This window comes from Trichogramma pretiosum, unplaced genomic scaffold (assembly GCF_000599845.2).
Source record: "Trichogramma pretiosum strain Unisexual culture from Peru unplaced genomic scaffold, Tpre_2.0 scaffold20, whole genome shotgun sequence".
NCBI lineage: Eukaryota > Metazoa > Arthropoda > Insecta > Hymenoptera > Trichogrammatidae > Trichogramma > Trichogramma pretiosum.
In genome coordinates, this window is record NW_019641696.1 from 1,336,167 (window position 1) to 1,357,614 (window position 21,448).

The 21,448-nt window shown below is 32.7% G+C and overlaps 4 protein-coding genes across 6 annotated transcripts; 3 read left to right on the forward strand and 1 right to left on the reverse strand.

The window, feature by feature from the left end:
* The first annotated feature begins 311 nt into the window (after positions 1-311).
* Positions 312-1,769, forward strand: LOC106656509 (protein FRG1 homolog). The gene is made up of 5 exons (XM_014377514.2): positions 312-559; positions 642-721; positions 857-1,149; positions 1,226-1,425; positions 1,508-1,769. Exons 1-5 carry the CDS (start codon positions 501-503, stop codon positions 1,653-1,655), a joined length of 780 nt encoding a protein of 259 aa, XP_014233000.1. The 5' UTR covers positions 312-500; the 3' UTR covers positions 1,656-1,769.
* Positions 1,770-2,236: 467 nt separating this feature from the next.
* On the forward strand, positions 2,237-5,114 carry LOC106656476 (histone-lysine N-methyltransferase, H3 lysine-79 specific-like). Of its 2 annotated transcripts, none has more exons than XM_023462092.1 (8): positions 2,237-2,411; positions 2,648-2,756; positions 2,821-4,126; positions 4,184-4,260; positions 4,322-4,426; positions 4,498-4,626; positions 4,700-4,852; positions 4,918-5,114. In XM_023462092.1, the coding sequence occupies exons 1-8, from the start codon at positions 2,401-2,403 to the stop codon at positions 5,086-5,088; spliced, it is 2,061 nt and encodes a 686-aa protein (XP_023317860.1). In that variant the 5' UTR covers positions 2,237-2,400; the 3' UTR covers positions 5,089-5,114. The 2 variants fall into 2 exon arrangements, with proteins under 2 accessions (XP_023317860.1, XP_023317861.1); XM_023462093.1 differs by having other exon boundaries at positions 2,238-2,411; positions 2,648-2,735.
* A 395-nt stretch (positions 5,115-5,509) lies between these two features.
* On the reverse strand, positions 5,510-9,329 carry LOC106656494 (E3 ubiquitin-protein ligase RFWD2-like). The gene is made up of 2 exons (XM_014377494.2): positions 9,054-9,329; positions 5,510-8,849 (listed from the first exon to the last, which is right to left on the reverse strand). The coding sequence occupies exon 2, from the start codon at positions 8,807-8,809 to the stop codon at positions 6,824-6,826; it is 1,986 nt and encodes a 661-aa protein (XP_014232980.1). The 5' UTR covers positions 8,810-8,849; positions 9,054-9,329; the 3' UTR covers positions 5,510-6,823.
* A 9,727-nt stretch (positions 9,330-19,056) lies between these two features.
* LOC106656514 (mitochondrial import inner membrane translocase subunit TIM50-C-like) lies at positions 19,057-20,891 on the forward strand. 2 transcript variants are annotated; one of them, XM_014377522.2, is made up of 2 exons: positions 19,057-19,163; positions 19,501-20,891. In XM_014377522.2, the coding sequence occupies exon 2, from the start codon at positions 19,551-19,553 to the stop codon at positions 20,712-20,714; it is 1,164 nt and encodes a 387-aa protein (XP_014233008.1). In that variant the 5' UTR covers positions 19,057-19,163; positions 19,501-19,550; the 3' UTR covers positions 20,715-20,891. The 2 variants fall into 2 exon arrangements, with proteins under 2 accessions (XP_014233008.1, XP_014233007.1); XM_014377521.2 differs by lacking the exon at positions 19,057-19,163 and adding an exon at positions 19,183-19,340.
* The last annotated feature ends 557 nt before the right edge of the window (positions 20,892-21,448 follow it).

Consider the following 21,448-nt stretch of genomic DNA (forward strand, 5'->3'; position numbering starts at 1 on the left):
TAAAGACAAATAAAATAACAAAAATTGTTTCAATCTATCTTCAATATTTTACAAGATATGGTTGTTTTTCTATTTTTCATGAATCCCCCAGCGGGAATAAACTTTTGGTTTTTGCCGCCGGGACGAAGAAGCTTAGTAACGGCTTAGGTAGCATGAAAAATAAATAAACTAGTTTTGCAGGTACGAAAGCTTGTAATTGTTTTATTATTAATTATAATTAATGAAATGTTTCAACATTTTAATCAAACTTGAAATAATTTGTAATAAATTTCCTTGTATTTTTTGAAGAAATTGTTGCAAATTCTTCACAGATGAAAAATGAGAAAAACTCATATGACGAAGGCGCCACCAATCAATTTCAAACGTAAACAGACATGTCAACCTATAATTTCAATTCTGGTATACGCGTCTATAGTCTGCATCAAAGCTATCGATTGTGTGGTAAACTGTCAGAAGCTACTTTGTTTTTCTTCAGGTGACAAATATAATTAGTGAACACTATGTCGGAATACGAACAAGTTCGTAAAAAGAAACTGGTTTTAAAAGGAGAGAAGCCCAAGTTAGTCTCTTTCGACGAAATATTTGATGCATTTTTTGAAAAAAAATATTCATTATTTTTTTAATTAATTTATTTGATTTAGAACAAAAAAAAGAAAGCGCAGTAAGGTGGATGGTGACAAGAAAGGCGAGGTTGAGGTAGACCACGATTCGATTAAACACGGTAAGTTTATTTAATTGTAATTGGTTGAACATAACCTGTTGAAATTTCGATAGAAAAAGTTGTTTTTAATCCTTAATGAGCTTCGAATGGAATTTTCTCAAAACGTTTTTTAATTTTTGTGAATAATTTTTACAGGAGGATGGAGCAAAATATCTGATCTTACCGAACTCACTCCAACGGTAGCCATAGAGTTCAGAGATCGGTGCTATTTAAAAGCCTTAGACAATGGCCTATTTACCCTTGGGGCACCACACGATGAAAGTGAAGGTCCCTCCCCTGAAGAAATATTAACAGCATTTGTACTGAATGATACAAAAATTTCATTAAAATCTGGATATGGCATGTACTTGAGCGTTGATAAAAAGGAAAGAGTTGTTGCACGTACCGAAGCTGTAGGTGCATTAGAACAGTGGGAACCTATTTTTCAGGTTTGTTGTGAAATAATAATTTAACACTGTTACTTGTAAGACAAAGAAAAACTATCATCAACGTATATTTTTGCAGGATGGTAAGGTAGCTATTTTAGGCAGTACGGGATGTTTTATTTCTGTTGACGAAGATGATGATATAATCTGCAATAAAAAAACTGCTGGACCAATGGAATATTGCCAAATAAGGCATTTAGCTAAAAAAGAAGAAGATCCTTACAAGGATGTACCTCAAGAAGAGCAAGGTACATTAGAAGACATAGAAGTTAATTATGTGTAAGTATCAATAATAGTGCTCAAACATTCCAATCAACGGTGGTATTAAGAATTGTACATTAAATTTATAATTCTTTTGCAGGAAAAAGTTCCAGAAATTTCAAGACAAAAAAATGAGATTGAGTAAAGACAAAGTTTCTGTATTAAAAAAAGCAAAGGATGAAGGACAATTGCATGAAACTTTGCTTGACAGAAGGAGCAAAATGAAAGCAGATCGATATTGTAAATAAGATAATCTTTAAGACTGTATTTGTATATATATTTTTATATTGTAAAATTTTTCAAATCTGTAATTAATTCACATGTGTAAAATCAGTCAACATAAAATCACACTTTAAATTCAATAGTGCAACTGCAGTTTTTTATTTATAATACACTTTTGTTAACTTACATTACATACCCTGAGTACCTCATCTATTGATTGAGCTAAAAGATGATAAGTCTGAAAAATGCACTATAGGCCAGTCACCAAACGCAAGCAGGCAGATCATTGCAGATAACCAACTTGTGTAAAACTTCAACAGCGTATCTGATTCTAAAAACAAGTAATATATTTCAAATTTTAAGTGAATATTAACGATCATAAAATTTTACGTTACTACTTACAGCTATCGCACGGTAATACAACAAATTTTTCAATAATCGTAAAAATATTTGAATTTCAATTTTAAACGTTAAAATGATTTTCACGATAAAAATAATTTCGATTCCATTAATTCTTTCTTTAAAAAATTCTTCATTGCTGAAAACAATTACTCACCATTGCAGTCTCAAATTCAGTGTGCGAATTAAAATCAGCAGTATATCAGATTACGGAGCTACTAAGATCGAATGCCGAGCGTGGACTGTCTCGGCAATGATTTCATATCGTACAGCGCGTAAAGCGTTATCCCGTCCTTTGTTGACAAACATTGCATTTTTAAGATTTTCGTGCATAGATCGGAAAAAGGACGAATATTATGTGAGAAGCAAAAAATGTCCGAATTGTAAGTATGAACGTGAAAAATGTTATTCAATGATCGAAAATTTGTTGTGAATTATATGAATTAAATTGTTGGTATATGAGGGTCCTCTTTATGATGGTACTTGCATTGTAATTCAAAATGTGCACAGGTTACAGATGTTTATGAATTTAAATGTTTTTCTTAATCTATAGAACTATTTGTTATTTATCATAATTAAATTTTACTGTGAGTTAAATTTTGAATTTGAATTTTTGCAGTGATGATACATTGTTGGATGAAGATTTGTTGAGTTTACCCTCGGTCAGTGATTACGAAGAAACTTTGTATAACCATAGTATTGAGGCCGTAATAGAATCTTATCAACATGTTAATTAGAAAATAATTTGATCATTTTCAATAATTGACTTTCAAGCTTTTTTATCTGTTTTAGTCTGATCAAGAGGATTCGATTGACGAGATTTTAAATATAAATCTACTTGAAGCTCTGAGAGAATTGAATGAAGAAATTTGCATGAATAATGCAGTTGCAAAACAAAATAATTTTATCAATCATAAAAGAAATCTTATTGTTTATGACATAGATTATTATGACGTTAATCATAATCAAAATTTTGAATTAAAAAAAAATGAAGAAAGTATAAGATTCAAAGAGTCTTCAAACAATGTCAAAGATTTGAGAAACAAATTAAAAAAATTAAAAAAGCAAAAAAAGCACAAAAAACAAAAACCAAGAACAGGGAAATTAGAAACTATTGCAACTACTGGAGAAATAAATGAGCATTGCTCAAGTAAACAACCAATAGTTTCTGAGTCTCAAGAACCATCAGTAATTGGCTCACCTGTTAATACTCAATCTCAGAGTCAAAATTTGAATCTTCCTATATCGGTTCAAATATCTGAATCACAAATCACCAAATCCAAAAAATGTAATAATTCTAGGTCAAATTCAGTTGATTTAATAATTCCGAGTGCGAATGCTCCTTCCAATGTATTGGAATCTTGCCTCCTTTATTCAAAGTTTTTAACAAATCAAGAAGGAAATCAACCCATCACATATGACTGTCAAAGTGAAAAAAATTATAGGGCTCAGAATGCTTCACAGAATTATCAAAATGGATTAGTTCTTACAAAAGGAAATGCTTCTTTTCAAGACAATGTTTTATCAGTTCCTCACAATGACATTTATTCTGAGAATAGAAATAATTTACCAGCATGTCAAAACCAAACAACTTCTTTATCATTTTGTAATTTGAAATATAGAGATGAATCACTTATCTTGTCAAAGAATCAAAGTATTCAATGCAATGAATTAACTGTTCCACTGTCACAGCAGTATGCACTTTCATCACAAAGTATTGGCATAAATCCTGTAGGAAATTTTTCAATTCAAGAAACAAATTGGTCTTACAGACAACCAACCATCAATCAAGAATATCTACCCTCATCATTTAACTTGACGTTTCATCCTGATAATCAACAAAAGCAGAATAAGGGTATACAAAATATTCAATTAATTAATAGACTTGGTCCATCACCCTCTAAAACAACTGTACCATCATCAATGAATCATCAAAATTATCCATTTAATAATTCTCATTTAATGGAAAATTCAGTACAGAGCAAAAGTAATGATGATCAGTTACTTTTTGTGTTAGATAAATTAAATCCCAGAAATGATTCACAAACATCATTTACAAGAAATCATAACTTTACACAATATCAAACTCAGAACAAAGGTAAGTGGTTTAATAGAGAATTGATATGTACTTATAAAATAACTATCGTTTTTTTAGACTTGAATAAAGATAGTAGAATTTCTACGCAGAAGAATGATTATGAAAAAAGCCTTTATGTGAGCACCAAACGAGATGTAAGTTTGTAGGAGATTTAGAAATCAAAATATGTTTCATATAATTACAATTTTTTTTTAGGATCCGATTACTTATTTTTCTGATATTTGGCAAACTAAAAAGAAAACTGACATCAACAAACCTGTAATTCAGAAACAATTAGAAAATAAAACAAAAATAGATTTGGTATTATTCATATGAATATTATTTTTTTATATGCTAAAAAGAAATTATAAAGTTTATTATTCATATTTCAGAAAAAAAATGATCAAAAACTCAAGGTTATTAATAGTGCAATTGTGACTAAACAAAATAAATTAAAACACACATGCCCAAGGTCAGATGATAAATCTAAAAAAAATTCGCCGCCAACTAGTTTGAAAAATGTAGATATAGCTTAAAATATTTCAATACGTCATTTAGCATTAAATGCAATAAAACTATTTTATATTATTTTAGAACACTACTAAAGTTATTGGGAGCATTCATAAAAAGAAAGACAAAAAGTGTAGCACTGAAAATACTTTAGAAAACAGTACCAAAAAGACTTCTAGATCGGAGATTACAAAAGAGCAATCAAAATTCAACAATGACTTGAAAAAGAAACAAAATGTAAGGATTTATTATAATTAAAATTTATAACGTGATCAACATCTTAATTATTTTGAGTATTTTAGGACGAAGATATTGCAATTATCTTTACCATGGATGATGATATGCGAGAATATTGCAAAAAAATAGAAGAGCAAAAAAAGCGTCGTCAAGAATTTTTGGAAGAAAAAGAGAAAAAAAGGAAATTATTGGAAAAACTAAAAATTTCAGAAGGTGGAATTACCAAAGATGTGTGAATGTTTCAGTCATTTTTTTCACATGACCAAAGTGTTCATATTTAATTAAGTCTTGAATGTGAACGATAATAAGTCAATTAATCAAATTTATATTGATGTGTATAAGAAATACAAAGTAATATTTAATTGATAAACTAATTAAATTTTATTTAAAACAACTTAATTATTTTTACAAAAATAAATATCACTTTTTAATAAAATCATGGAATTACATGTATTTTTAAATTATTTTGAATAACTCTAATACATTATACCACATTATTACAAACTAGTTAAGTTTTTTAAATTTGTTCTCTAAGTTGCCAGGTTTCGCTTGATAATAATGGTTAATACAAAAATGGCTTATAAAATATAATTGAATAATATTCACAAATTTTAAATTATGTACATCGAATGTACAAAAATACAATAATCATCAATATACAATATAACGGCCAATTTTATTTATTTTAAACAACATGAAAATTATTTTCGTAAACTTAATTTCGCGACAATTGAAACCGATTGTTGTTCAATGATTTTCATGAGTCAATGATATTTTAATGTAATACATTTCAAGGTTGTGCATACATACATTTACATTAGGATATTTTGAAAGTCTACACCGATTCACTACATCCACTTTGAATTTAACAATTGTTTCTCATCTAATTGCCACGAACTGCACTATACACCTATCACGAAATAAAACTTAAATTTTCAACCTTGAAGCGAATCAAGCCAAAAAGGAAAAAGGTCTATAGCATAATAATATTTTTACTGCTTGTTTAAAAAGTTAAAAATAAATTTGACATCGACTTGTATTTCCCTAATCTTTGTTCGATTTTTTTTTTAATTATAGTAGGAGATTGAAAATTCTCACTTGTTATTACATATTTTTCGGTACTCTTCGTTTATTAATATAAATTTTAATTTTAATATTCATATATATAGATAACCTTTGTATTGCATTTTCCTTTCTCGTCATACACTTATTATTCCATTGAAACGACTCCGTATATTATTCTACTCGATTAATAGTTGCAAGCTTGAATTAATTAATCTAACTAGTGAAAAGTGATTTTTTGAAGTCACTCATAAATATATTTATATTTTTTTTCGAAATTTTGTAGTATTTATCACTTTGAAAGAGATACCGTTGACGTTAGCTTAAAGCTTTATTTTTTCGAATAACATCAGAATCGCCAGTGTAAGACATTTTGAAAGTTCGTGTAGTTATATATTCTGTAGGCCGACATGTATTTAACAGCACGTATCGTTGATTGCTAAATCGTTACTATCACACTCGAGTTCGGTTTTTGTTGTTGTTGTTGTTGTTGTTCTATAACGCGTGCCGAAAGAGACACACTCGTCAAATTGTACACGGAGAACTCAAATTTTAGCGTAATTGAGCTTTAACAATATAATATAATATACAAAAATACAATTCATCGAACATAATCTTCGTTCCTTCTTGTTTGTCTAAAGCGCGGTTTAAATAATTCGATTCGCGGGCGTGAATTCATAAAATCGTTTTGTACATTTACATTTATACATGGGTGGATCGGTGGGACGGGTGATCCCTGCGCGCGGTTACAAAAATATAATATCCGTCTCGTATATATCAATTTATCACACACCACCAATTACTACGACTATCGTCCGATTTTCTATACTCGCATTCTGTATTACACACATACATACACAAACAGACAGACAGACAGACTTATAGGAGGGCCCTATGCAGAGTGCACACTTAAACGAGCTCCAAGATTTTAATGATACCCTGCGAGTTGGCCGCCACGACGACGTTCGACGACTGCTTCCAGCAGACCGCCGAGACGAACTCGTTGAGGTCGTCCTCGCGCCTCTCCTGCACCTCGAGGATGCTCTTGGCCGCGAAAAATTTGTACGAGAACAGCTGCTTCGACAGACCCTTGTAGTACACGTACAGGGCGTTGTTCTCGGAGCCGCAGGCGACGTAGTCGCCGTCGGTGGCGAGGCCGACGAAGTTCTTCTCGTTCACGTGACCAACCAGCGACCTCAGGCAGTTGGGATTCTTGATGTTCCACATCTTCAGCTGGGAGTCGGTGCTGGCCGAGACGAGCTCGTTCTTGTTGACGAACTTGACGTAGGACACGGCCTTCTTGTGGCCCTTGAACAGACTGAGGGGCTCCTTCATGTTGCGCAGATCGTAGTAGTGCACGCAGTGATCGGCCGAGCCGAAGGCCAGATGACACGAGCTCTCCGGGTTGAACTTGACGCAGCATACGTTGGCCTTGGCCTCGAGCGAGGCCACCGAGTGGTCCATGTTGAGCGACCAGAGCTTGACCCGGGCGTCGTCCGAGCCCGAGGCAATGAGCCTCGTGTCCACGTCGTTGAAGTCGATGGACCAGCAGCGCTTCTCGTGCTCGTGATAGGCCTTGGTCTTCTGGCCGGTGACAGAGTCCCAGATCGACACGGTGCCCTCGTAATCGGACGAGGCCAGGGTCGACTTGTGAAAGGAATTCCAGGACACGCAGGATATCTTTGAGCTCGACGTCATCTCTATGCAGGGATAATGAAGATCGACGTTGCCCTGTACCACGGTGTTGTAATCGAACACCTTGATGCGCTTGGTCACGCCGGCTATGGCGAAGAACTCGTTGTCCTTGTCGAATTCGATGCTGGAAACAATGGTCGAATGGTAAAATATATCGGAAGAATAGTTCAGCGTGGCCAGAGGCTTGAGAGAGTTGTAGCGCGAAAATTTCACGAGGTCGTCGCGAAAACTGTCCAATCCTGTGGCATTGTTCGATTCGTATTCTGGAAGATTGCTGCCAAAAGTTACATCCTTCGCTCGACTGTCAAAATAGCACTGTACAAAATCATCAAAGTGCTGGTGCATCCTTCGTTTTCTTGCGGCCAGCATCGTATTCACTGCTATACTATATTTATTCTGACTGCTTGGTACACCGGATACCTTGTTATCACCTTCCTGTGCGGGCCCATTGGAATCCATACCATTTAGTGTGTTTATTATTTCATTTTTAAATACTTTTGCTTGAACTGTATTAAACTCAGTAGTTTGTTGGATGTCTTCAACTGTAGGACAATTTTTTTGCAAACTATTTAGAATATTTTCAACTTCACTCATGTCTCTCTGCACAATGGCTATTTCTCTTTGTATACGAGTGCACTCCTGCTTCTTTTGATTTAAAAGGTGTTTCAAAAATTCATAAAGTAATTTATTTTGGGCTGAGCATGATTCAGCTTCTAATAAATTTTTACGCTGCGTAAGTACTTCCAACATAGCATTAACATCAGGTAAACTAAGATTTGTACTATCGGAGGTAATAAAACTTTTTAAACTATCAGATAAACATGATGTTGTAGAATCCATGGAAAGTAATTTTCCTTTACTTTTGCTACCCAACAAAGTTCGGTCCAATGCTTCTACACTTTTGGCACATTGTTTGTACTTGGCAATTATTTCATTTAATAGAAAGTTTGGAAATATGTCATGTTGCGCTAAACAAATCGTACACTTTGGACATCTACCCAAAGCCTGTATTGACGTGATAATACACTTGTAGCAAAAAGTATGACCACATCTTGTAACATGGGCTTCTTCTATAAATTCAAAACAGACAGGACACATATAGTCATTATTTTTTTCCTCCATTGTACTGGTTATTCCTTCCATCAAAGTAGGATTAGTTGCTCTTGATAAACTTGATCCAGCTTCTTCTTGATTTGACATTTTGATATGATCAAAATTAATTGAAAATTATGATTTTTCTCTGAAAAAAAAGTATGCATATAAATGAACACATTTATGTTACTACAGCATGCTTATCTTGATTTATGCTAATATTGATTTAATACTCATCAAGTTACAAGGTAAATATTTTTAAACTCATGTGCATTGATTACTTGTCGAAGAACTCGGGTATGAAGTATTTTATTGCTAACTTAACTAATCAAAAGCACAATAACCTACAAACCTTGAACTACTTTGACAGGAACTCTTGGTTTCGCGAAGGATTTATATCATTTTAAGCTTGATCCTGGCACTGTCATGTGGGCATTTTCGTTATTCTATCGTTAAAACTTAATAGGATAAAAATATTTAACACGAAAAAAATTCAACCGTTCACTGCCGATACATTTTTGAACTTGAAAAATTATAACGAAAAGTTCGACGGGTTGAAATTCAACAGAGTTGGGGATTTAGCAACTGCCATCCAGCAGAAATTTGCACACTCGACCCATCTGGCCATATGTCTTGTGTGTGAGTGTGTGTGTGTGTGTGTACGATACGCGCACACGCGGTATATATATGTGTGTATGCGCGTGAGACGATGCGCAGCAGCGAGATCAGCAGCGAGAATTCGACCGACCAAGCTTTATGTTGATGTTCTGAAACATTGTTTTCACTTTTCGCGCCACGCTATCGTGCAGCACCAGTCAACCACACATGACAAAGCCCGCCCTTGAGCCATCGTTCGAAGGTCTCGAAATTCGTCTTGAACAATGCCCTTCGATACTTAAACTCTTTTGGAATACGCTGCAACTGAAATGAAAAAGTAAAAATGTCAAGAAAAAGCGAGCATGTTATTACATTTTTAAATTCTGTTTACTGTTTATTTATTCACAAAATTTGTACATCATCTCTGCTTAAATAAAATAGCTAGTACAGGTGAAAGTATCACTCTACAGCTAACTCTACTACTAGGTACCAAGTTTTCACTCAAGAGATTTCCGTATAAAAAATCCGGTTAAACTTAACTGAAAAACTAGCCCTATTTGACTCAAAATCTAGAATTATCCAGCTAGATTTTTCAACTAAAAATCCGACTCAATTTTAGACTATCCAGTTAGACATTTTAACTGAAAATCCAGCTCGATTATTAATTATGAATCTGGAATTAGCGCAGATCGGTAAAGTTAGCGCCCAGATTTAAACAAAAATGCATTTTCTCTTCCTTTATCAATATGACTCGTTTGCGCGTGAAAGGTGCACTGCAATTTTCCATTGAGCTCTCGTCCATTGAATCCGATTTTTGAGTTTAAAAAAAGCACGATTTTTTGGTCAATCTCACGCAACTCAATTGAGATAATACTACCGACAAAATGTTAATACACGAGCAAATGCTTCTCATACTTAAAACCTTGATAAAAAGTCGAGTTATTTCCATAATTTTACATTATATGCGATCTATTTTTTTTTTTTTTTTGATTACATAATTAAACGAGATAAGAGCGAAATTCTAAAAAATTACGACAAACCAATATTTTATTTTCAAGATGAAACTTACCAAATATTTTACGCATCTCAATGATTTTTGTTCCAATAAAGTCTAAATAATAATCGATTTGACTAAAAATTTGAAAAAATCATATCAAGTATCATACCGCTTGTAATCCATCGGATGTTCAAGTTGGTTCATTTGGATCTCGAATAAATATAGACGATATCAGTTGGTGGATTTTCTTAATTTTGATAAATTTATACAAGTATTAGATGATAAATTAAATTCACAGTTTATAATAATTTTCTGTATTATCCAAGATGATGCATAGTCGGCCTGATGTGATGGGACATGGTTCTCGTTGGATGCATATGTGAACCAGGTTTTGAACGCGACGGTCGAACATTGATCGATCCCGTTGGGTGCACCGTACGTTGTGTAAGAATGTTCGTTAGACACACCTTGGATAAATCAGACTTAATGAGAAGACAACTGGATGTAGTTCTCGTTGGAAGCACCATAGGTCGTATTGTATGTGGATACGTGAATTTTCCCGTTGGACCCACCGGCAACGAAGGCAGTACCACCGGTCGACGAGAACTATTAGGTGGATGCCTGGATGGAGTTACCGTAATTGGACGCAACGTAGGTCGTAAAGTCGGTTTGGTATTAATAGCAGGAGGCCGACTACCAATTGGCCTAGAACTAACAGCAGGAAGCCTGGATGATCCAGAATGTGCTGGTGCAGTGTTCGCAACGTAATTATCTTGACCGCGACTCGGTGTCGTAACCAGTGCCACTATAACGAAGCCTATGGCCAAAATCCATTGCAACTTGCGATCCATGGCTGTGATGCTGCTCGAAGCTTGTTACAGCATCGACTGAAAATCGAGCTAATTTCGTGGCTACTCGTGCGCGCGATCGAGCTCGTTTCTTTTTATCGGCTGGCCGACTCATTTGATATCGTCGAGCGGGCTGTGTACTTGAAATTTCGCCAGATACTATCAAATCGGGTACGATGACTCTCAAGTAACTTCAAAATTATCAGCATGACGTAAAGCGTGGATTTTACGTTTGTGTTTTTTTTTACGATAAGACATTCATCATATACTTACATTATTTTTCAAATGTCTTCATAATTTCGTATTAATCTTGCTTATGCTCTAGAATGAGCTATATATAGGGGGCTTCAATCGAAAAAATGAAACGGTCAAAATTAATTAAAATTTGACAAGAAATTAAAAAAAAAAGTTTTTAATTTTTTTTACCGGAACCATCGGGTTCCCGGAAACTTTTTTGTTAAAAATAGCAATTTCCGGCTCTAGACGCTATCACCCTCGATAAAGAGATATGAAAAAATTTGAGATTATGTAGAGTCACCTACCCAGTGATTGAAAACGCACCAGTGAATGAAAATTTATTTATAAATTAATATAATTTAATTATACTGAACTACACTCGGCAACAAAATTATCGCAACAAAAAAATTGATCGGAATTTTGTCGATTTTCAAATGCTTCTATCTTGGGCTAGATTTATCGTATCGACACGCTTTTTTTTTTAATTTCTTGGAAATTTGGTCCTTTTTAAATCCATATAAATTAAGATAAGATTTGAGTTAATGTTGAGTTACCAGGAGTATTTGAGCGTGACCCTAAAAATTACTGAAAAAAAATGACTGTTTGAACGTGTACCAGTACCACAGTGATTTTTTTATCGAATTCTAACATACACCATCGCAAAGTGCTCTTTTTAACGAGTAATTTAAAAAAAAAGACCTCTCTACGATTTTTTTAACGCCCTGTAGGTCGATTTGAAGATACCATTTAAAGTACGTAAAATCCCCCGTTTACCTGAAATCAAGACGATTTTCTGGGCATTTTGCGTACATAAACCGTACCTTCAAATCGACCTACAGGGCGTTAAAAAAATCGTAGAGAAGTCTTTTTTTTTTTAAATTACTCGTTAAAAAGAGCACTTTGCGATGGTGTATGTTAGAATTCGATAAAAAAATCACTGTGGTACTGGTACACGTTCAAACAGTCCTTTTTTTTCAGTAATTTTTAGGGTCACGCTCAAATACTACTGGTAACTCAACATTAACTCAAATCTTATCTAAATTTATATGGATTTAAAGAGGACAAAATTTCCAAGAAATTAAAAAAAAAAGCGTGTCGATACGATAAATCTAGCCCAAGATAGAAGCATTTGAAAATCGACAAAATCTCGATGAATTTTTTTGTTGCGATAATTTTGTTGCCGAGTGTATTTCTTCGGCAGTGAAATTTTATAATATAATTGAGCATTAATACTAAATATTCCAATAGTTTTTAACAACTTTCTGAATACATTATCATTAATTAAATGACTCTGAAAATGGTTTCATTTACTGGTAAAAATGTTTTATTCACTGGTGCATCGTGTATTTTTCCCTTATTTTATTAATGAAAGTTGAAAGTAAAAACTGCAAAAATTCTAATCAGTGGAGAAAGACATTTACTATTATAATCCATCTGAATTGAAATCTGATAGCCTTGAATTTATTAAAAACGTTAATTTGAGCAAAATTTAAGCAAATTTTTTTGAAACCTTTCATTCACTGGGTAGGTGACTCGATTTTGATAAAGAAAAAAAAATTTCCAGATTTTTTGAGGCTTACCACCCTAAAAAAATTATTTTTGTACATTAAAAAAGCGGTTTTCCAGCTCTAGGCTTCAGGGGCAAGAAAGAAAAATTCTGAAAAAATTCAAGGAATCGTTTTTTGGTGTCAGAATTAAGAAAAAAATACTCTGATCTGGTATATCGAACTATTTTCCCGAAAACAAAATAATTCAAATTTTCAATGATATTATCTGAAGGCCTGAAGCACTTAAAAAATCTGAAAAAATTCAAAGTTATGTTGATAGCTGAAAAGTATCTTCATGAATTTTTTCAGATCTCTTGATTACTTCAGGTCTTCAGGATAAATATAAATAGAAAATAGACGTTTATAGCGGTAGTAGGGGGTAGAGGGTGGAGGGTCTCAAATACTGGTTTTGGGACCCTTTTCAGGAAAATCCGTGGATCTCGTCCACAGGTTTATTTAAAAATTCTCAAGTGATAAGTCACCTGATATCTCACCTGATTTTTGATAAAATGATTGTATTTTATGTGATTTCAAAATTACTATGAGTAATTTCACGTCAATTTTCCTAGTACTGCGCCTGCGTGGCATTACTAAGCGAAATTGCTCAATTTCTAATTTGCTGGAAAAGTATCTAAATGCACCTAAATAAAAAATAAGTCATATGATTTCGATTTGAAACTGTTTCAGCTTTCCGATGGTGCGGTCAGATTTTCAAAAAATTTTCATTTTAACCAGAAAAACTTAACATAAAGGCATTCAACATAAATATATTGATATCAAACAAAACATCGAGTGAGAAGTCATCTGATTTCTTACCTGAATATTGATAAAATGATTGTATTTTTATTTAATTTCAACATAAATTTATAAGACACAGATATATTTAATATAAAGATATTAAATAAATTATAAATCATAAATGATTCAACATAAATATTTTTATAGGTATCAGGTGACTTCTCACTTGGTGTTTTGGCATGATTTTTGACCTGATTTCTCACCTTATCCTTTTCTTTAGGGTAAATAATGCTGCGAGGCCGTCGATTCTCGCCTGATGGCAGGTCCTCCGTCAATCACGTATTTTTTCTCCCCGTGTAGGAAGAGCCATTTCTTCAAGATATCGAGCTGTTGTATAACTTGCAAGGTCAAACGCAGCTCGTTGCGCAAAAATGGCTGTTCTCCACGCAACGCTGTACTCCCCTCTTTTCTTACAGGAGTTTTCTCTCTCTCTCTCTCTATCAAGTTATGAATGGCAGCTGAAAGGCGTGGCCCGATGCCTGAGAAACGAACAAGAATTTGAGCAGTTCAATAGTAATAATTTTACATACCGATAGAAACTATGAACGTGATTTATAAAAAAAGTGTATCTCGGAAACCGGACCGGAAACGAACTTCATGGTATTTTTTAAAAGTTTGTCCTCACAATTTTTATTTACCACCTTAACGTGTAAAATAATAAACTGGCAATGAACTTGATTTTAATTCATTTGTATTTATTTAAATAACTTAATATAGAACGCTGGTTGTCTAAAAAAATTTCTAGATATTTGTAAAGAACCAAAGACTGATATTCAAAAAGAGATAATAATGAAAAAATCGAAAGAAGGGTTTTTTTGGGTTTAATTAGTAATGGTAAATATTCCATGTATTCTTCATTGGCAATGCCTCCCACAAAATTTCTTTCCAGCTAATTTAATGCGAAAAAATTTATTTTCGTCAAAAGTTCTATGTTTTTCATTATATTTTTTGAAAATATTCATTGCAGGATTTTTGATCATCGCCTCTACAGCTTATGTATTTGGAGTGTTAATAAGATATTTAATTCTGAATTCAAAAACAGCAAAGCATTCAGGACCAAAAGGGTTTGTGTTTCCTTTCCTTTTTGATGGGTATCTACAAGAACATTACTTCTTGGTATTTATAAGCGAAGCAGCTTTATTCGGTGTATTAATTTTATATATTGCTGCCATGAACTTTATACAAATCACTTCCGTCAAATTTATCCAAGGCATATTCTTAGCAATTGGATAAACTTAGAATGTGAATTATTTCGTTATAAGACTTGTCGTTTTAAATATTTTTAATATAAACTATAGTATTGTTCTTCTGTCAGACAAGATATTTAAAAAATACTAGAGGAATATGAAGTAGTTTTTGAACATTTATTGAGCGAAAAAAATATTGAAACAGTAAATCAAAGAATTCGAAAAAATATTATCCAGCATCAAGGAGCTATCGAGTTGAGAGATTATAAATATTTAAATTCTTTGTAATCATTAGCTAAAAATAAAGATAATTTTTATGTTGCTGTTTTATCTCGCGAAATAATAAATTGAGAATTTTTCATTTCTTACAGCTTGTTTGAGGACTTCCAATGCTTGACAAGAACGGTTTATCTAATTGCAATAGTTTCGATGACAACGGTCTTCAGTTTGACAGGCTTCTGGGTTATAGTTTGAATTTTTTATGATTTTTTTTCCAGAAAAATTTATTGAGCTATTATTTAATTTTGTAAATTATAACCTATTAGTTTCTGGTCGTACGCACATATGATGAAATGTACGCTTTAAAATTAGTCTTGTGGATGGTGACAGTGGCAATGATTTTAGTTTGCACAGTTTATCCAAGCCAAGAATTGATAAATGCGAGTAATCGATTAGAAATAAATTGGTATTTTTATTTCCTCCAATTCATGATAAAAGTATCAAATTGATCTATTGAAATTATAATTAATTACAGTTCCAAATGGTACTTATTGCCTCCGAAAGAGAGACGCTTAATACTTTTCATGATACTTCGAAGTTCAAAAACTTGTGAATTGACGGCTGGCCCTACTATTCCGTTGAATTTCGAGACTTTGGCGAGCGTGAGTAAATCATTTTCAAAAGAAGCAAATGTTCATGACGAAAGTGACTAATTAATATCTTTCACTGTTTTATAGATTTCAAATATGATACTGTCGTACTTGATGGCTTTTTATCAAATTTTTCAAAAAAATAAATAAATAATTATTTAACCGCCAATCCAGTGATTCGAATTTTTTATTATCATATACTAATAAATAGTAATAATATCCACACGACCACATACACGCATACGCACACTGAAGCTTTGGCAGCTCGAGCCATGGGAATCGAGAGTGCAAGTGACGTTCCCTCAACTGCGCGTGTGCGGCTGTCAGCGTCGCGAGAAGCTCGATCTGATGAGAGCGCTTATATGCAACTTTGAGGCCTCGGCATAATGTGCTTCTCTGTACACAACGTACGTCCCGTTGAACGTTTAAACATTTTTTCGCTTATATAAGCGTCCTTTTTTCAATTATGTAAATATATTATATTATATTGATTCAAAACGCGCCTCGTGTACGCACTAAGTGCACGTGTACCGTCTCGCCGCACACGCGCTATAGTATCATGGCGAATTATTTAGATAGGTGCACAGAAACACGCACAAGCAAATATTTATATAATAATAAACAACGTCGGCAATCGAGAGACAGGTCAGAAAAGCATTTGTTATTTAAAAGAGATCGTTATTTAAAATACGTCACTTGGGCGCGCAAAGAGCTACTGCAAGATTAAAACAAGTAATATGATATGTTCTAGTAAATTTAAGAAAACTTTTAAAGCTTTGTACTATAATTTAGGAGATTTATAAGTTTTATTGAAGCAAACAAAAAAAACTAAAGAAATCATGAGATATTTGGCAAATGAAGAAACTGCGCAAACTTAAATTCGAGACCTATGGAAGCCCCAGTTTGACATTGTAATCTCTGATGAAGTTTCCATTTGCCATCAAAATCGTAAGTAAAAGTCTAATTTGACTATGCCTCGAGTTCCTGAGATATCAACTCATTAAAACTCTCGTAATTATACTATTTATTGAGCATTCGGTGTTGTAAAACGGGTCGTTTTTTTTCAAAATGATCAATACCTTCTAATTGGCCTTCTAAAAAATAGTTTTTTTTTCATTTCTTAAGTCTAATTCGGTTGCTAATACTTTTTTTGTGACACAGTTGTAAGCTTTTCCATAAATCGTGCTCATCTTAATTTGTCCGAAATTCATTACATAACTGAAGCTATGACTGTCATGTATGAAATTAAATTGATTTTTTTGGTAAATTATACCACCCGCAAAAATAGCTGAAATTATTAACTATGAATTACAAACAAAAAAATCGGAAAAAATGAGACCCACCTTTGATAGAAAAGATTATCACTTGCATTGCGTAATATTTGACCGATATTGCCCATTAAAAAAGCAAAGTAAAGTATGCAGAGAAATGAAACGATCATCTCTAGGATAAGAAAAGTATTTTTGATCTTAAAGGCATACAGAATCTAGAACATATAATTGAAAAACTGAAACAATTTATTTCTGTAATGATTTTTTCTTATTACTTATGCATCTTACCATAGTACCAGTAGTACTCAAGGCAACAAAAACATAAATAGGAAGAACTGCCAAAACTCTAAGACTAAATATTTGAAATAACCTAAAGAAACTACAAATACAGATATTTTGTTGCTCAATAAAATTATAATGGTTAGCACAAGTATGTTTGACTATCTTCTCAATTTCATTGGAATAGTTTTCATCAGATTGATCAAACATTTCTCGAAGCCTTTCCAGGCGATAGCTACATATTAAACGAGTTTCACATTATTTTAAGCATTTTAAAATAAATGTTTATTTTTAATTAATACGCATACTTACCAAATGACCTCAAATTTCGATAGATTAATAGAAACGAAATATCTTTGAAAATGATAAATTCTAGTCCTAAAATTTGTCTATACTATGATTAATTAATGTATTACATTGGTAAAAGTGACCTTCGTACGATTTTCTTGAAAGTTGGAGGGTATAGGTAGTTTTAATCAACACAGTAATACTCTCCAGACCGTGTAGTTCACAATTAGATATTTAATTTCAACATTTTTAAATTAACATAGGCGAGGTAGGGTAACTAGGGTGGTTCGCTTTTGCAAAAATGTTCAAAATCGCGTTTACGTCATGGCGATTCTTAAAGTTCAAGTCTTTGAGAAAATAAAGCCGGATTCAGAATATCTGAAAAGTGCCAGGAACCGGTGTCGATAGATTTTTGAAGTTTGAAAACGTGCTCTTAAAAAGAAGCAAAATCGGTTAACCATTCAAATTATTTCAAACTCAGCTGTTTTGAGAGTAAAAATAATCTTAAAAATACATTTTCTTACGTATTTTTGTCTGGAGAATCGAATGCATTGGTGCATGACATGCTCCTTAGAAATTCGGTTTCAGCGGCCCGAAATACGTAAAAAAAATATTGGTGCACCCATCAAAGAACACGTGGCCACGGTGGACCCATTGGTGCCTAGACTACCTTGTGAAATAGCACTTTTCGCAACGGGTGTATAATGTATATGCTTTGAATGATTATTTATTATTAATTTTTTAATCAAGCATTCTCTGTTCTTAATCACAGTATTATGAGTCAAATTCTTCAAAAATGTTTTAGGAAACGAAAAAAAATATTTAGTCGATCTTATGAAGTTGTAAAATTATTACAATCACTCAATTTTTCAAGTGAGCTAAAATTTTTAACATAAGGACATGAAAATAGAAATTTAAACATTCAACTGACATACAACGAATTTTAGGTCATAATACTTGACACGAACATAGTTATGGACGTCAAAAATCAGTTTATCAGTTCATGGTAAAAAAACAGGCGGTATGTTTGGAATTATTCAACGCATGATTATTTAGAGAAATTTGTCAAATTTATCTGAAATTGTTTTTTAATTTTTTACAAGATTCATTGACATACTAAACGTGAATATTCTATTTATAGAACTAGTGGTGTGGGAGTTAAAGTATTTTTAGGTATTTACGTATACAAATTCGTGGTAAATTAATTTAGATTTAATTTTTTAATTTCCGGCGAATGAACCGTGTATGCTTTTTTAAAAACTAATTACTGTTCATATGAAACAATTATAAAATTTGATATTAATCTTTGTCACTCTATGTTGCAATTGCGGATTTGTCATAATAACTTAATTATGACTTTTCATTATTTAATGGTGACATTTACAAAATGCAAATTTTGGATTTTTGTTACATGATTTCAGTGCAGTCACTATACCAACCGCCTTCGAGTCATGACTCTAGCTTGTCAGAACGTTGAACTGTGAAAGTAGAAGGTTAACCTACATAATATATGTGTGCGAATCCACAAACACCGCAAAAACAATGTGAGTGCCGATAATGATTAAAAATTATATTCAGCACTAAATATTTCAAATAACTATTATTCACGGATATACTCGATTTTTACGCTTAATTTTTTTTCAATGTGACCTTTTATTTAATAACGTATTATAACGAATTGTTTCCCTCCTTATACTGATGATTGAATTTATCTTACTTTGGTAATAAACAATTTTCCAATACTTAGTAATAATTTAATTTTTTTATTATTTGTCATCAAAAAATACCGAAAGTATCATTTTTAGTATAAAGGTTAAACAGAATGCACTAAATCTTATTGTACAGTGTAGCTGCTAATAATACACTTATTTTCTTTTACAGTTGCACATGTGATTAGAGCTCCTAATTGTTTGCAATAGAAGAAACTTATCATGATGTCCTTACTGAAATTTCATCAAAATGGATTACGAGTGCGCTTATGGCGTAATATTGTCCAACACTCTGATTTTCATAAAAAATCATCATGTACATTGGATAGCTTTATCAAATCTGCTGCAAGCCATAAAAATTATTCAAATTTTGCACATAGTTACTTAACAAATAAGCAATTTCTTACTGTTAATAGTCATTTAGTATCAAAAGTAATCAATTATTCAAGTATATCTGCTGAACAATCAAATCAGCAGCAGACAAATGATGAGGAAGCGCAAAAGAAAAATAGCAGATCATGGCAGTTGATGAAATTTGGCATGACACTTATGGGCTTAGCAATGGGCTTTGCAGGTTTAACTGTTTTGTATGAAATAGGAAAACCAAAAGTTGATCCCGATGGAAATCCAATTGAAGATGAGTTTTCACATTTACCTTACTTTAGCCAAATGTTTTATCGTTTAAAAAAGGAGTTTACCTATTACAAGAAGATTATTCAAGAACCTAGCAGAGAAAAACTATTGCCTGATCCTTTAACGCATCCTTACATTCAGCCACCTTATACAGTTGTGTTAGAAATGACAGATGTTCTTGTGCATCCTGACTGGACATACCAGACGGGCTGGCGATTTAAAAAACGTCCTGGAGTTGATGCTTTTCTGGAAGCTATTGCTCCACCTCAGTTTGAAACAGTTGTCTATACTGCTGAGCAAGGTCTTACAGTATTTCCAATCTTAGATGCTTTGGACCCTCAAGGATACATCATGTATAGATTAGTGCGCGATGCCACACGTTTTGTTGATGGTCATCATGTGAAAGATCTTGATGCACTAAACAGGGATCTTAGTAAAGTCATTGTTATTGACTGGAACAGTGAGAGTGTTAAGTTCCATCCAGATAACACATTAAAGATTCCTAAGTGGACAGGTAGCGATAATGATACACAATTATATGATTTGGCTGCTTTCTTAAAAACTATACTTCAGACAAATGTTGAAGATGTGAGAGAAGTTTTACGTTATTATCGTCAGTTTGATAATCCATTAGAAGCTTTCAGAGAAAATCAAAGAAAATTACTAGCTCAGATGGAACAGGATAGTAAAATGATGACAGAAGAAAAACCGTTGACAGCCAGATGGGCACCATCATTTTTGAAGAGCCATTAAGTTAAATTGGTTTTTCACTTTTTTTTATTGAATTCAACATTTTGTAAATATGTCAATTGTATGAGATAAACTGTGAACTGATTGTAATTTTTGAAAGAAGTGTATCATACTGTGTTCTTAAGGGCCAGCTATAATATATCGCTTGAATTATGTAAATAAAGTCATTTTAAGCACAAAGAAAATTACTTTTTATTTTGCTAAACTTCAAATGCCTATTAAATTGAAACTTTTCAATCCTGTAATTATGAGAAGACTTTTATAAAATATATATTTTTCAATTACGACTGTGATGATAATTAAGGCAGTATTAACTTATTAACTTATATATAAAAAAAAATGGAAATTTCTTTCTTAGATAAATTATGAATTCCATTTTGTATGCAATATTAAAAATATAGATGTAATGTAAAAGAGAGATGTTTTCTCAAACAGCTTTTATTCATTTTTGAAAAATTTGCGATAAGTCATGTAAAATACTTTGTTTTGTTGTTCAGCTGTGTCTACTTATAATTTATTTTGTTGTAAAGTCTTTGATTGATAACTCTTGTTCTCAACCTGACCAGAAAGTTTAATCAAGGTTTAATGAATCCATCTGGTACATATCAGAAAATATTGTAGAATCACAAATTGTAAGATTTAGTAATGATCATTCAGCTTATGGTTTTTAAACTTTCATGAATATATTTACCCGTAGTGGGTAAAGTATTTATATGATCTTTGCTTTGCATAACATA